Here is a 15,589-nt window from a genome sequence, read left to right as displayed (position 1 = left end):
TGTATGTGTGTGTGTGTGTGTCAGTAGGATTGGAGCAGTACGCAGAGGGAAGGTGAACCAGCTAGGGCAACCTCCCAGAGCGCACAGGAGAAGTGAAGAGGTTTATGGAAAGTGACTGTCCACCTGCTTGCACAGAGAGGAACGGAAGAAGCCTTTCCAGAGGGAGGAAAAGGTCCTGCCTTGTCTGCCTTGCCTTACCTGCTCATGCTGCTGTCAGGTCCATTAGACCAGGTCCCATTCATCCACTTTAAGTTCACATGCTGTTAAAACCTTCAAACTGTCAGGTCACTTGGTGTACTCTGTGCCTGTACAGGTTTTGTAAGAGGCTCTAATTTGGGGTGTGTGTGTGTGTGTGTGGGGGGGGGGGGGGGGGGGGGGTTGTACATGTTGAAACATTTCAGAATGAGCTATATCCACTTTTTTTGTAAATAGACTGTTCAAGAGAAGAATTTCCCTGGGATGCACTCATTTTAATCTACAATGTCCATGAAAACCAAGAGTGAACAGAGCTGGTTGGGAAGAATAACAATTATCTCTGGGAGAATGTTCCCTTGTTTCCATGGCTGGATTGCATGTGTGCGTGATTAGTCATATCAGTTGTTGTCATCATCATCATCCCCTCCTCTGGGCAAAGGGCAAGTCATACAACAGACTCCAATAAAAGTCATATGAGCCAGCAATGCGATGAGTGAATAGTGTAAGGAAATGACACATACAGTCTTGATACTACAATAATGCCCAGGACACAAATAAAACTGCATGACCACTGACTCAAACATTACCAGGAAATGCAGGTGCATGTTGGATTATGATGTATAACAGCTTTTACTAATACATTATATAATAATATTTTGTGTGACATTTGGCAATTTATGCAAATATTAACATTCTGTTATTATTTATTGCAGAACAAAAATAACTGGGATATCAATCAGATTCCCTTTGCTTTAATTTAAAGGTCCAGCTGGCTGTACATTGTGGGAGACAGAGCCACACAGGTCTGCTGCATTCCCATGATATTTTGGCCGGATGCTGACACAGCAGTCCAGTCATATAAACTTAAACGTCATGCTTGGCATGACTCCCTCTAAAGACTCCCTCTAAATCTAAAGACCACTGCATTTCCCCCCAGACCAGTATTCAGTATTGGCAGTAGACTATGATAACGCGCGTCTGACAAATACAATAACCATAACCATATCCATAATCAGAAGTCACCGTTTGGAGAGTATGCAGACATGGAGGATTGTTGAAACATACGAAAAGCCAAAACTTAAAATAAGCTAATTATTTAGAACATTTGCATCTTACGTGAGTTTTAAAGGTCCAATCATTCTGGTGAAAGGTCATTAATATTTGAGCTCAATGGCTAATCAAATTACACACATCACCCTTTTCAGGCTTCTAAAGAAACAAATTGGTTGCCTGCAAAAAATCGGTCCGAAATACTTTATTTGTGTCCCACACAGAGTCAGGACTGTGTATACCATCACCAGAATTTTGAACCCACCCACACAGGATGAACAGCTATGGACTATGGACTACAAGGAGGAGTAATTTGCTGAATTTGATTCAAAGTATTTTGGATTAGAATCACAGACACAATCTTTATCTAAATGTGAGTTAGGCAAGTGGAATGCAGGTAGAAATTCTGTGTTCGTGCATACCTAAGCAAACTTGATGTGTCAGTGGTGTAGTATACAGTAGTTAGTACAGTAGATACTGTAGTGGGTATACTGTGAGTAGTTAGCTGTAGTGGGTATACTGTGAGTAGTTAGCTGTAGTAGTATTTAGCTGTAGTAGGTATACTGTGAGTAGTTAGCTGTAGTGGGTATACTGTGAGTAGTTAGCTGTAGTGGGTATACTGCGTAGTCCTGCAGGGTTGCCAACCTTGGGTGTTTGGTTGGAGTGAGATTATGTGAAGTCACTGTAATAAAAAACAAGCTTATTTTTCCCCATAGACTTTGTATGGGGACTATGACATCATAGTGGGCTAATTAACTTGATTTGCACCTGTATCAACTTCCAGCTGCTCAACTAGGTCCCATCAAAAAGCTAGTTAAACTGATTGCACCTGTATCAACTGCTTTCTGCTCAATTAGGCCAACTCTCTCTGTGTATCTCCATTCTACAAGGATATAAGGCACATTCCATCCAACTTTCTATCCATTCATCCTCTTCAAACCATTCACTCATCTACCCATTAAACTATCCCATCAACATCCATTAAACAATCTGCATATCAACATCCATTGAACTTTCTGTCTATCAACATCCATTACACTATCTATATTTAACTTTTAAACTATATACTCTGTCTCAGGCTTTAAACATACAATCTGGCTCTACAGATCCTGTTCAACTATTTCCTCTGCCCACAACTGTTTCAAAATAAATGTCCTCACTACAATAATTCACTATTAAATAATTTAACTATTTAAACAACTCAACTATTTAACTGTTCAGCCATTTCAACTGTCAGTTGTTATCAACTATGACTTCTGCCAACTGTTATCAAATAAAAGTTTGTTTTGCATTTTATGTTAATATACAGTGTGTTTATATTTTCATGCACTGGTAATTTCCTCGAAATTACATTTTCTAGTTTTAATATTATATCTAGGCTATATTTAACATTTATTTTCTATTTGGCCTGTTATGAAATTATGCATTGCCCAATTTAAGCACGCTTTTTTAAAGACAATTAAATACATGCTTAGCAGTTTGTGAAAATAAACATTATGGCTACATAGACAAACTCTTAGCCATGAGCTGTATATCCTCTGATTTTAATATTTACAGATATATAGGTATTTAAGCACAGCTTAGTTTTAAGACACTCAAAGCCCAAAGTTGGAGACCATATAGGCCTAGAAATTTGCTACCATTTTATTTAGGTTAAACGCAGAGGTTTTGCTTCGTCTTGGCCGAGCGTCCAAACGAATCCTGTAAACGCACTGCCCGAAACCGCACTTTTCTGAAACCTGGTCCCAGAGTGGAAAAATCTGAAACCGTAGCCCGTTTGAATTCGTTTAGACAGCGAAACCGCACGTCCTGCTTGCGTATCGATGATGTCATCGCCACACCTCAGCTGCCCTGGACTTGCACTTATAGTATTGCCTAACAATACTAGTTTTCATACATGACATTACCTACGATTACACTCCGTAAGATAAATATCACAACTGGTGCTGCGCAGCGCCGATAGCTTATGACTTGGTGGACTGAACACTGTTTTTCCCGGTGTTTTTTTATGCATTCTAGCTACTGTCAGTGACGCAAGAGAACTTAAGTTATTAGGAAAGTGCGGTGTAAGTTTAGGCTACATTAATTTGTGCGTAGTGCCAGTGTCATTCATTTATTTTACATGTCTTACAACATATATACATGCATTTACAGTCGAGTGAAATCAGATATAAGCATACAAAGACGCTTAGAACTCACGTTAAGCCGATGGTAGCACAATGAATGCAAATGCGCGATTTGATGCAGGCAAATGTATTGACTGTTACTAACGAAGGTTTTATAGCAATATTATAAATGTGGCGACATAATAGCCTAGAACTTGGGTAAGCCTTGCGTTTAGTAGCCTAATTGCGGTGATAGCCAAAACTAATGTGAATCACGGACTAACCAAAGAAAGTAAAGGTGATTAGTAGGCCTACCTGCGTTAGCCAAATAAAGGACGGGACTGCACCCTTCACAAACCGTAAAATAAAGTTTATTCGTTTTACAGTTGACTACAGTTGACAGTTCACCATCAGTCCACACAAACAATTCTGGTTTCCTTGCACTAGCCATTTCGTCGTAGCCTATTCTGTCTGTTTGTAAAGTGCAAGTTTTGGTCAATTTCTGTAAAGGAACAGTGCCACCTATAGGCCTGGGGTATGAAGTAACGTGTTGAGTCTTGTTGAGATGGATCCCTTTGGACACAAATATTCTTGATACGGTTCCAGGGAAGACGTCGGAAAAAAAGATCGGTTTGGTACGTGTGGACTAGGCCTTACTCTGGAACGGCTTATTGTACAGGGGATTGCATTACACCTTTGTGTTCGTAAGCTCTGCTGTTGAACGAAAAGTTTGTGAGATATTCCACCTATATGAATTGAGATGAGCGCAGAGCTGTAGAGTAATATGATTATTTCTTGAAAGTTAATTGAACCGTTTATCACAGCAAATAGCAGCTATAGCACCGTATAAAAGACGAGCAAAAGTTATTTAATGTGATATCTGTGTAATGACTAGGCTAGCCTACTTTGTGAGTAGTTCAACAGAGAAAAATGGGCGGCCACACTTTGCGTCCGTCTGCCTCATAGGTCTAAATAGCAACGTGTTCTGTGAAGGTATGGCGGACCAGATTAAAATAGTCAGCGAAACTGCGCTGAGTAGGCAGATATTAGACCTACCTGCTGTTGGTCTAAAGCTATATATGTATGCCTTAAACTCGTCTCCTGTTATTTAGAAACAATGCTGTGGTCTAGTCTAGTCATCAACAAAAAATGAACGGAAAAAAAAGAATGGATTTGGTGTGACATTTCTTGCGTGCGTGAGAGCGTGATAGTGGTGCTGAAACCGTGAGTGTCACGCCAGATGCGTAAGAGTTGGTAACCCCGGTCCTGGTATCACAGCAAGATCTTTTGAGTTAGTTATTTTATGGAAATCTAAACCATTTGCAAATGATGGGCGGGAACCTTAAATAAAGCAATTTGATAAACTCACAATTTGTGCAAACTACAAAATCCATTGCTTACACACTGATGAAATGCTCTTAATGTTATAGGCTAGGTGAAAAAAAATACCTTCATTGTGACAAAGTGTTTGCTGTTGACACCTTGCATAGCCTACCCTTAAGATAAAATAATATTCTGGGAAAATAATATCTAAACTTGTAATCATGTGAGGTTTGAACAGTTAACAACCATCATCCCCAAGTATTTGTTGCATAGCCTACATAAATACATTTTTTTAGACGTTCAGTTCACATTCATTGTCTGTCATTACTACTACAAGGTAGGCCTACGTCATCAAAATAATTCAAAAACGCTTATTTCTTGCTGGCTGTTGATAGCTGATATCATTGATCGAACGCATCTTTTGGCTGCTCGACGCTCGCTTAACTGTGTCTGAAAGGAGTGGGACTGGTAGATCAGCGCTAGTAATGTAGCACCAGTCCCGTAATCTCGATAGAAAAGATTTTTCTACGACAGTAAAGAAACAGTGTAGCATTCTCTTCCTGTCGTTGTCAAACATCGGAACTGAATTGGATACTTCTGTGCAACAGTGGAGTATTTGGAACCTCAGCGGGAAGCTTTTTTCTGGAACCCAACTGGTAACAAAATAACAGCCACAAAAAGACTGGGGCACATACTACTCACTCACTGACAATAAAACCTCACACTCCCGACAAGTGGACTGTTGTGAGAACTGGTAGGACGAGGGACCGGGAAAGTGAGACGTTATTTGACTTGTGGGCGCACATTTTCAACCGAGCATTTTCGATATCTCGTTTTCCTTATCGTTTCCTCTTAAAACTTAAAACTCAGGAAACAATGAACACTTAACTCCTCAAGTGTCTCGTCAGCTAGCCTGGCTAGCGCTTTCTAAGAGTGTGTTCTGCTAAGTTAGCTTAGCAGGCTACGTTAGCTAGGCAGCTAGCTAAACGTGTTGTTTTCCAAGAAAGTTTCTGGCGCTGTTTCCCTGACCCGTAAACACACAGAACGCCGATCGGACCAGAGGGGAAGGGCGGGCCCCCTTCTTGAGGTCTCTTTCTTTGCCGTTTTTTCCCAAATATGATGGCTGCAGAGATCACTGGAGAGGAGACTGGGTCGGTATCATCGGGGACGGGGGTTACAGACAGCGGAGGCCCCGAGACGACCCAGTTTCCCTTCTACCCTAAGCAAAACCGAGTGCGGGTTAGTGATTTGTGCCAGGGGCCAACTCAAAGCCCTCGCCACCCTTCCAACCTCTCCCCTGACAGCCCTCCTGACATGATTTACCCGACCGCTGCAGGTATAACTGGATCGGCATTGTCCGCTGGAGGGAGTGGCGGCGGTGGCGGACACGTTTATATTCATGGATCAAGCTCAGGGACCGGTGGCAGCGTGTGCTACTCCCCTTCCTCGGAAGGACCTGATAGCCGTATGTCACCTACTTCAGCAAGTCTGGACGGGTCCACAGTCTTCCCTCCATTACCCCCGCCACCACCACCTCCACCAGGCTACGGGGCATACGGGAGTGTGGATGAGGGTGACTTGCAGGATGGTCCGGAGTATGAGGAAGAGGAGGTTGTTTTTCCTCTGTCTGCACCACCCTCAAACCAGTAAGCATACCTTTGTCCTCCCACTCTATGCCATGTTATGCTTTTCAGTGACTAGTTCGTTATAGAAATAGTCATCAGTAGTCTTTCCCACAAACAAGTTCTTCCTTCACCCCTGTCCTAAAGTTTCCAAACACTCAGCACAGCAGTAACTTGTTGACTGCAACGACCCAGATGACCAGGTTACCATCACAGTGAGACTCTCCCAAAGAAAGAGCTGTTTTGCAGGTCACTGCAACAATCTCTACCATGATTTGCAAATCTACACTACTTGTATCATTTGAGGTTTCCCAATTTGCATCTGGTTTTATTATCAGTCATTGCTTCACATTGTGGTCTGTTTTAGTTCTCTTTTTTAATTTTACCTGTGTGCTTAGTGGTTACTTGCCTTACATATTCAAAGAGGTTTGCTTCATTGGAGGCGCAAAACTGAATAAATCACTCCTGGCTACAGTACACTTTGCTTCAGGCAGTGAGTCATCCTTTGTTCTTCTTTGTTATTTATGAATGGACACGGGTGCTTTGAACAAGCTGCACTTGATTTTTTTTTTATTGCAGTATTTGCAGTATGATTTATTTTTTTGTGCTCGGTGGCAGAGGCGTTTCTGAGAAATGGGTCCGTAAGATGAGGCACTGGACACTGTCCAAGCTGGCCGTGGCGTTTATCCAAGGCGGCCTGCCAGGGGTAATCACAAAGTGGCCCAACGCAGAGATGCACCCGAGCTTATGTGTCATGTATTACGAGGACATTGGTTTTCTCACTTACAGTGTTACCTAAAAAGGGTGATGAACAACCTGTGCTGAAATTGTGCATGTGGGAAGATATGCAAAGAAGAAGACATTTTGGCCATATACAACAGTCGCATAATAGCACTTTCACTTAAACATTGGCAGATAGGTCTAATGAATCATAAAAGTGCTTTCCAGTTCATTAGTTTTTATTGGCAGTGAACTCTACAATCATTTCAGTTTGTGTTAAACTTTAAGTCAGTTATGTTCACTGCATTGTCTTGCAGAATGCATTAGAGGGAGGAAGACAAGGTGGTCATCTATGACCTTTAGGTTTAGTGGTTACCAGCAAGACACTATTGCTTATCTTAGCTGCCTCAGATTCCATAGCAGCAATTGGAGCTCTTGTTTTTGGTTTCCTGTTTTGATTTTATTACTGGAAGAATAGATGAGGTATGTGGTACTGGTGTCCATGTACTGTATGTATTGTGTTGCAGAGAACTGCTTTCTTACACGTCATCATGACAAGTATTTGTGAATGAGCTATGTTGTTATCAGCTTTTGTTTTTGTCTTCATCAAAGCGTGATTTGTTTTAGTGTTTCGCACCCACCGCAGGGGGAAGAGTGAAGTCATAGCGTGCAGCTGTGCAGGTGAGCCCACTCGCAGCCGGCCGGCGCAGCCCAGCGCGGCCAGGGGATTTCGCACGAGTGGGCGACAACGGAACACGCTGTGTTTCTCACAGGGGCCCGAGCTTCCTCTTTGGGTATTTGCGGCGATGCCTGGCGTGCCGAATGGTGACTGTGTGGGCTGAGAGAAAAAGAACACTAAAGAGAGAGAAAATGAGCAAGACAGATGAGTCTGCATTGCTTTCAGGAGGACTATTACCTGTTGAACAGATTTTGCAATGTCTCCCGAGTTCTGTCTCATTTTCCATGATGACGAATTCATCCTCAGCCTTTTAGTGATATTCCAACTTTTTCCGAACCAGGTGAATTTAAGCCTATGTGAGCTGTGGGTAAACCACAGTATGTGAGGCTTTCTGATGTGGTTTTATTCTTCTGTGATCAAGTCAGCAGGCTGCACTGTATAGGCATAACTGGTGTTTGGAGCTCTGATGAGCTTTGACTCACCCAGTCTCCTGCGTGGGATAATCCAGCCAGACCCGGCCTTCCGCTCCCACCCACTAAAGGGCCCGTGTGTGTGTGTGTGTGTGTGTGTGTGTGTGTGTGTGTGTGTGTGCTTCTCTCTGTGGAGGCTGTACGGACCACTGACCCAGTTTAGGCAGCGGTTCCCCTCTCCTCCCCTCTCGCCCAGTGCTGCCGGCTGATGTGCTGTGACGGATGTAGCCGAGGAGATGGCCGGCCGGGGCCACGCCAGGACAGGACACTGTCTGGGGACACAACGGCAGATCTGCCACAGACGCGCTCCATAATCTGATCGATGAGACAGCCAGCACCGGGCCTCTTAGCCTCCATCACAGGCCCCTGGCACATGAAGCATTAGGCAACTGATCCAAACCCTGCCACTTTATCTATTTATGTATTTATTTGTCTTTCTCTGGAAGTAACAATCGCCCCTGATCGATGGGCCAGCAGTTGGGGATTGATTGGTTATAAGAGCTGGCTTCTAACAGCATGGTAAGAGGCTGCAGTTGTTGATGCGAAAAAAAAAAAAAGATTGGGGGTGGCTGAGAGGAGAATAAAAACGAACAGATTGCCCAAGATGCTTCAGACCTAAGCGAGGAAGCGGGATGGAGGCTCAAGTGCTGCGCAGCTGTTGAAGGGGACAACTCGCTCAAAGCCATTGTGTTTCTGAATACCTGCGAGGCGGTTAGTTTCTGCCTCCTGTTCACAAAGGAGGCATTGTACCGGTAGTCCCTCTGTGCTGTTGTAGACCTCAGCACTACCCACTCACGGACCCATATTCCTAAATTGATGTCAGTTTACAATTCAGAATTCAGTCTAACTGCATGTGACATATTTTAATTATTAGACACTTTTATTTAAAGTGTCCTTGACGTTGCGTGTAAGGTATAGGCTACTTCCGAGAGGATGAGTGGACTTCTGTTGGAAGTCCTTTTTGTCCCTTATTGCCTCTGAGGGCCACTGACCAAGCTTGTATTACCTGGCCCTGCAGCCATTTTATAGCCTAGTGTGTTTTAATTAGACGCAGTCCAGTGGCTCCCTGGTGGATTTGAGACCCAGGAAAAAGCACTGGCCAGTGGGTTTGTACAGCCTGCGCCAGCCCTCGGCACCGGAGGCTCTGGCATTCATCACATGGCAGTGTGTTGTTGTCAGCGTCTCCCCACCTAGCCGAGCGGAGAGGCCAAAAATAACCGAGTTATCTCCTCGAGTTTGGCGTGACCCGCTCCTAAACGCGTTAAGGGCTCCACTATCCGGGCCGTGCGGCGTCTGAGAGGACGATCAAAAGGATGAGCTGCGCGGTACAACGGAGTGTGTGATCATGTGGAAGGCAGGCGCCCAACGTGATGACGCGGCCCGGTGTGAAACTCATAAAGCAAAACGGACTCGCTACACGTTCGCCCTTAGAGAGGCAGAAGCTGTGTACCTCACAGACAGAGACCAAGAGAGGTGGAGAGGGGGCCTGGATTGCTCACTCCGCCCGTTATGTGGAGGGGGGAGCTCATTCATAAACGATGTAGGCAAACAGTGGTGGGATGAATATTTTAGAGACACTCCTTCCTCACACTCACACACACGCCCTCAGAGAGTTATCTCCCCCATCTCTCTCTCTCTGTCTCACACACACACACACATACACACACACTCTGCCTTCGGGCCAAAAACAGATAATAGCATAATAAGTGTATTGTTTATAATTACTTATTCATTTCTTCAGTTTTTCCACAAAGCATAAGCAGGATGGGGAGCCAGAGATCCTGAGGGAGAATAGAAGGCATAAAAAGTGTCACACAAGGGAAGAATGTTGCATTTAAAGATTAGTGGCACTGCAATATGCTCTTCCCTGATAAGCTGCTAGTCATGAAGCCCCGGTTGCACTGAAATATGAACTGAGGAGCCATTTTGGCTCTGTTGCTCATTTTGAAGGCTCAGCCTGCAGAGAACTGTTGAGTAGCTTTAAGCTTTACACCACAGGTATTAGGTGTCATTCTGAAATGCATATCTATTATTGACATTTCTTGGCTGGCTGTGTGCATGTGGGTGGGTTTTTGTATACGTTTTCCCTTCTTTTTGAAGATTTGTCATCAACAAAACAGGCGCATAACTTCTTGCCTCCTGAATTTTATTAAATGTAGCCTGATGCAGTAACATAATGTAGGATTATTTGCATGTCAGCCCAGGACATCAAAGCCAGATGTTACTCATGAACAGGAAATATCTGCTTGCTAATCTACCTGCAGCTCCAGCCTGTCACTGAGGTGTGGTATTGCGGTCAGATGCCTTGTATTGATAAGAGCCAGACACAGTGCATTCTAGGCCATTCCTGCAATTTCTGCACAATATGCAGTGGCTTGTTCTGACCTTCTGGTGCCAATCTTGCTGATCCCATTTTTCCTGTTTTCCTGTGATCTTTCTCTAAGAATCCACAGAATCCTCATGCCCTGCTGTGCTGTGCTGTGCTGTGCTGTGCATGCACTTAAAGCTGTTGTGTGATGCATTTTAGACTCTATTTAGCTTAATAGTATGGTTGTGTCATGATTGCTGTGAGCTGTATCAGTTTATTTAATGACTAAGACCTCTAGGGTAATCATCCATTGATCGATTCAGCAGAGTTTGGCTGACTTCTACCAAATCAGGTAACAAGGGATGAGCATCAGGATGTTTTTTTTGTGTAGAACAGTGGGGGTGGGGAGGGGGGGTGATGGCCCTTAGGTTGGTGGTTGGGTTTCTTCAGTGAGTGAATGCAGAGGAAGTGAGTAAGAAGATCAGAAGCACTGATTCATAGCTTCCCCTATGAGCCATACACCTGTTCATTGTGTCTTCTAGAACAAGAGAGATTAAAATCTCATCTTGTGTTGCTTTCACCTGAAGTGGCTCTGCAGGATGATGACTGCTTAGAGGAATGAGTCAGTCCGGCACTGGGTCTGTATTGGGGTAAGTGATTAAATTGGGTGGCAATTGATCTTGGGCTTGGGCCAGCCATGTCCTGTGGCTCCATCGAAGACCTCATCTCCAGCATGACTCCTAGTGAAGCATCGTAAAAAAAAAAAAAGGCCATTGGCTCACTTTATCTGGTGAGCCAGAATTAACTTCAAGCAGAGCGAAACGAATCAGTGGGCTGGCAACTGAGCGAAAACAACGTCTGTTCCGACACTCCGATGAGGGAGAACTCACAATGGAGATTGGCAGAGCTCTCGTCCCCTTTACTTTTAGCGTCCGGAGCCTTTGATGCATACCCATGTCATACACACGCACATACACACATGCGCGCACACACGCACACGCGCGCGCACACACACACACAGACACATACAGTTACACATACACAGTCTTACGCACACACACACATACACAGTTACACATACACAGTCTTACGCACACACACACATACACAGTTACACATACACAGTCTTTACGCACACACACACACACACACACACACACGTACACGCACACTCTTACACACACACACACACACACACAGTCACACATACACAGTAATACGCACACACACACACAGACACACATAACATTCACACACACACACACACACAGGCCTGGGACGTGATGATGGATGGATGGTCACTTCTATCTGCACCTCCCAGCCCGGCCCCCTCCTCCCCTCGCTCCGGTCACTCCCGGTCAGGCCAGCCGGAACGAGCACATGTGTGAAGAAAAACAAAGCTGTTACACAGCTGCCACCCACCCACCTCTTCCACCCCCACTCGCCCACGTTTATTTTCCAGTACGGAAACTTTTGAGGGTGGGGGGAGAAAGTGTGTGTGTGTTTGTGGGAGGGGTAGTTGGCAGTGGTGGGTGTAGGTAGGTAACTGCCTGTCTCGTTAGCGAATACCATTTGCATAATGCAGGATTGCTAAGTGACCTGAGGAGGTGTCGAAATGCTGTGCCGTGGCTAATGTTTGCCTGCCGAGCCCTGAGAGTGGCACTAGGCCACATGAGAATGGGCGCAAGTTGAGAACCCTCCACACACACACACACACGACAGTGTAGGCCACAGGTGTGTTTGTGCACTGATGCGCTTGATGAATTCATAAAGCGAAAAGAAACTGGGTCACTTTCATCACCTGTGTGGTAGCCTGGACCCCTCCTCGTTCCTCATTTCCTCCTTGGCTCGGAGTCCGGCTATCCCACGGTTCCTCATGCGCCCACGCGGTCCTCCGCGTCCTTGGCCCACCCGCCAGCTCCCAAGCGCAGGATTGGCTTTTCGAGATGCAGGATTCTAGGAAAAGCAGATTAGAGAGAGAGAGAGAGAGAGAGAGAGAGAGAGAGAGAGAGAGAGAGAGAGAGAGAGAGAGGCAGAGAGAGAGAGAGATATCATCCCATTGTGTTTTTTTTCCCCTTCTTTTCTCTCCCACTGTGACTGTCACCGAGCGATGACACACATGCATTATTGATCACGGTGATTTTTGTGTGCTCGTGCGTTCACGTGTGCACTTTCTACCCCCTTCCTCCCAAGTCGGCAGTGGAACAATCTGAGTCTTGCTCACCCCATCCCACTGCATCCCTCTTCTCCTCTACCCCCTCATTCTCTCTCTCTCTCTCTCTCTCATCCCTTCATCCAGTCCCACAGTCTCCCACGCCCCAGGACTCCTCCTTCTGCCCCTCCTCGCTGGAGGAGGAGGATGAGCTGTTGCGTTTACGAGAATGTGTGTGTCCGTGTGTGTCCATGAGTGAATGTGAGCATGAGTGTGTGAGTGAGTTCGAGTGCGTTTGTGGGGTAGGGGCTTCTGTTCAGTGACCTGGGAACGTGTAGTGGCAGCAGCGGCAGCGGCAGCAGCAGCAGCAGTAGTTTGCTACAGTGAGGGGGCAGAGGGGCGCGAGGGTGCAGGAGCATGGGACAGAGCGAGTGGCGGCGGCAGCAGCAGCACAGGCAGCAGCGATACCCCCCCTCGTTACTCCCGTCATGCCCGGGTGGCACACTGGTGCACCTCAGCTGGCATCAGAGGAACAGCAGCAGCAGCAGCAGCAGTGGCATCAGCAGGAGCAGAGACCGTAGCCACATCCCCAGCACAGTGAGCCCGTGGAGGAGAGAGAGAGAGAGCGCGAGGGAAGAAGGAAGCGTGATAGAGGAAGAGAAGGAGAGATATGCAGCAGAGGGCCAACGCAGCGTAAGTGGGACACCTCAGGCGGTCTGACCACCCGGCCGGCCATCCGTCCGCTAACTCATCTCTGGCTACTCATTTGTGTGTATATTTTCTTGAACTTCTGCCTTGGGTGTAGTCGAGTGGTCGGGTAAGTCTTAACTCTCCAACAGGCACACTCTGTCATAGATGATTTCCCGGGATCTCTTACTTGCTTGAGTCTGGTTGAAGTGCTCTTCTGTGTCAAACCGTCAGTGTCAAGTACCAGTGTCTTGATGTACCTTCAGCACTAGGCAGACAAGCACAATGTTCCCTTTTTTGTGGCTTAGCCATATCCAGTGTGCTAAGCGTTTTCTTTGAGTTGTTGTAATGCTCATGATCAGCTTGACATTTGGCACAAAAACAGCAGACTCTGGTTCCATCACACTGTTTGTGTAACAATTGGATTTCTACAGAGTATCATCCCTCATGAAACTGAGAAATCCTGTACCTTACACACTTGACAGATGCATGGGTGAAACTTTCACCTGGATAGCGATAGAGATGCGGGCCACATAGAGTAAAGGGATTGACAGCACAGCTGAGGTTGTGTCGCTGCTCTCTAAATAGAGAACAAGGAGGTTGAAGTGTTTGTGCTCATGGATGTATCTTATGGATGGATGGATGGATATATGGGCTTGATGGATGTATTGATAGATGGAACGATGGTCCAGTGTGCAGTACTCATTGGACAGTCAAATGTTTTTTTTTTGCGGAGGTGGCTTGCTTGTATTGTTCCTTCAAATGTTCTCTGTACAATCAATACTCAATCTCCCTGTCAACTCCCTCTTTTCACTTCTTTCTTTTCCTCCAACCTTTATCCTCCTCTTTCCTCCCTTATTCTCTCCGTTTCTCCCTCTTTCCAGTTTTCTTGACACTCCTTTGTTCTCTTTTCTGTTCTCGTCCCGTGCCATCCCATCCTGTGCGTCTTGTGACTGCTTGCAGCTTGGTTCAGTTACTCTGTCGCCTCCTGTCATTTAGCACCTCAGTTCTTCTCTTCTCTTCCGCCTCTCTCAGGTCCTCATCCTCTCCACTTCTCTTTCTATCGTTTCTTGTCTCATTGCCCGTTGACCTCCTCATCTGTCCTCTCCTCTCCTGTCCTCCTCTTACCTCATATCCTCCTGTCCTCTCCTCTCCTGCGTCCTTCCCTCCTCTGTTGTCCGGTCCCCGTGTTGTATGTCTCACAATGGGAGAGGACGGCTGGCTTTAGTGCCTCTGTCCCATCCTGTCCTGTCCCTGTCCTCTACTTTTGTCCTGACCTCTCACTTTTTCTTCTCCTCCACATGTCCACTCGTCTGTCCTCTTGACTGCCATCATCTGCTCCTCTCACTTATCCTCTTTTCCCCATCCCCTCTGATAGACTATCGTTCGACCTTCTCTTCATCCGCTCTCGTGTCCTCCCCTCCCCTCCTACTCTCTTGTCCAGTCTGGTCATATCCTATCTCGTGACACCAGGTCATGTGATTCAGTGCTCCATGTTAGTCGTCCTCCTCTCTGCTTGTCCTCCGTCCTCCTTCCTTTTACCGTTGACCTACCGGTTCCTCTCCAAGTCTCACTCATCCTCTCCCCCCCCCTCCCATACTTTTCTCCTCCTCCTCCTCCTTCTTCTCCTCCTCCTCCTCCTCCACTCCTCCTGCTCTCTGTCCTGTCCTCGCCATGTCCACCCATGTCTCCTGACAGCTGGCCGCCTGCTTCAGTGGCTCTGTGTCATTACAGGCTGATGCTGATGAGCTGTGATGGGCCATCTCTTGAGCTGCCCCCCCCTCCCCTCCCCTCCCCTCCCCTCCCTTCCCTTCTGTATCAGGCTCACTTGTTTTTAAAGTAGACAGAAGTCATCAGGGAGCAGAGAGAGAGAGAGAGAGAGAGGCGGACGTAAGTTGAAGTGGGCAAAAGGAGACCATAAGAGTGATGGCAGAAAAAAAGAGAAGGGAGATAAACCTACTACACACACACACACACACACACACACACACACACATGCATACACACACACACACACAAAGACACACTGCTCAATCAACTCTGGACATGCCCTGACCTGCCCTAGCTTCCACAGAGACGTAACCCTGTAAATCAAGATGCCTCTCTCATCCCCCCCTCCCCCTTCACACACACACACACACACACACTTTCTCGTCTACTCTCTCCCCTCCACTGCTTCATTCACTCTCTGGCTCAGATTATCCTCCTCTATGCCTCAACTTCCCTCCCTTCTTCTCATTCTCTCTATCTCTCAATATCTGTCACTTTCTCCCCTCCC

General features: G+C 46.1%; 1 protein-coding gene across 1 annotated transcript in view; it reads left to right on the top strand.

Annotated features, from left to right (window-relative positions):
* Positions 1-5,081: 5,081 nt before the first annotated feature.
* rasa1a (RAS p21 protein activator (GTPase activating protein) 1a) overlaps positions 5,082-15,589 on the top strand; it is a 34,042-nt gene continuing 23,534 nt past the window's right edge. The window contains exon 1 of the mRNA XM_042099912.1: positions 5,082-6,319. Coding sequence (XP_041955846.1) covers positions 5,790-6,319 — 530 coding nt within the window. The 5' untranslated portion in view covers positions 5,082-5,789. The remainder of the gene's footprint in view (positions 6,320-15,589) is intronic.

The sequence above is a fragment of the Alosa sapidissima genome, chromosome 8 (assembly GCF_018492685.1).
Source record: "Alosa sapidissima isolate fAloSap1 chromosome 8, fAloSap1.pri, whole genome shotgun sequence".
NCBI classification, from domain to species: domain Eukaryota; kingdom Metazoa; phylum Chordata; class Actinopteri; order Clupeiformes; family Clupeidae; genus Alosa; species Alosa sapidissima.
This window is presented reverse-complemented; position numbering and strand designations above follow the sequence as displayed.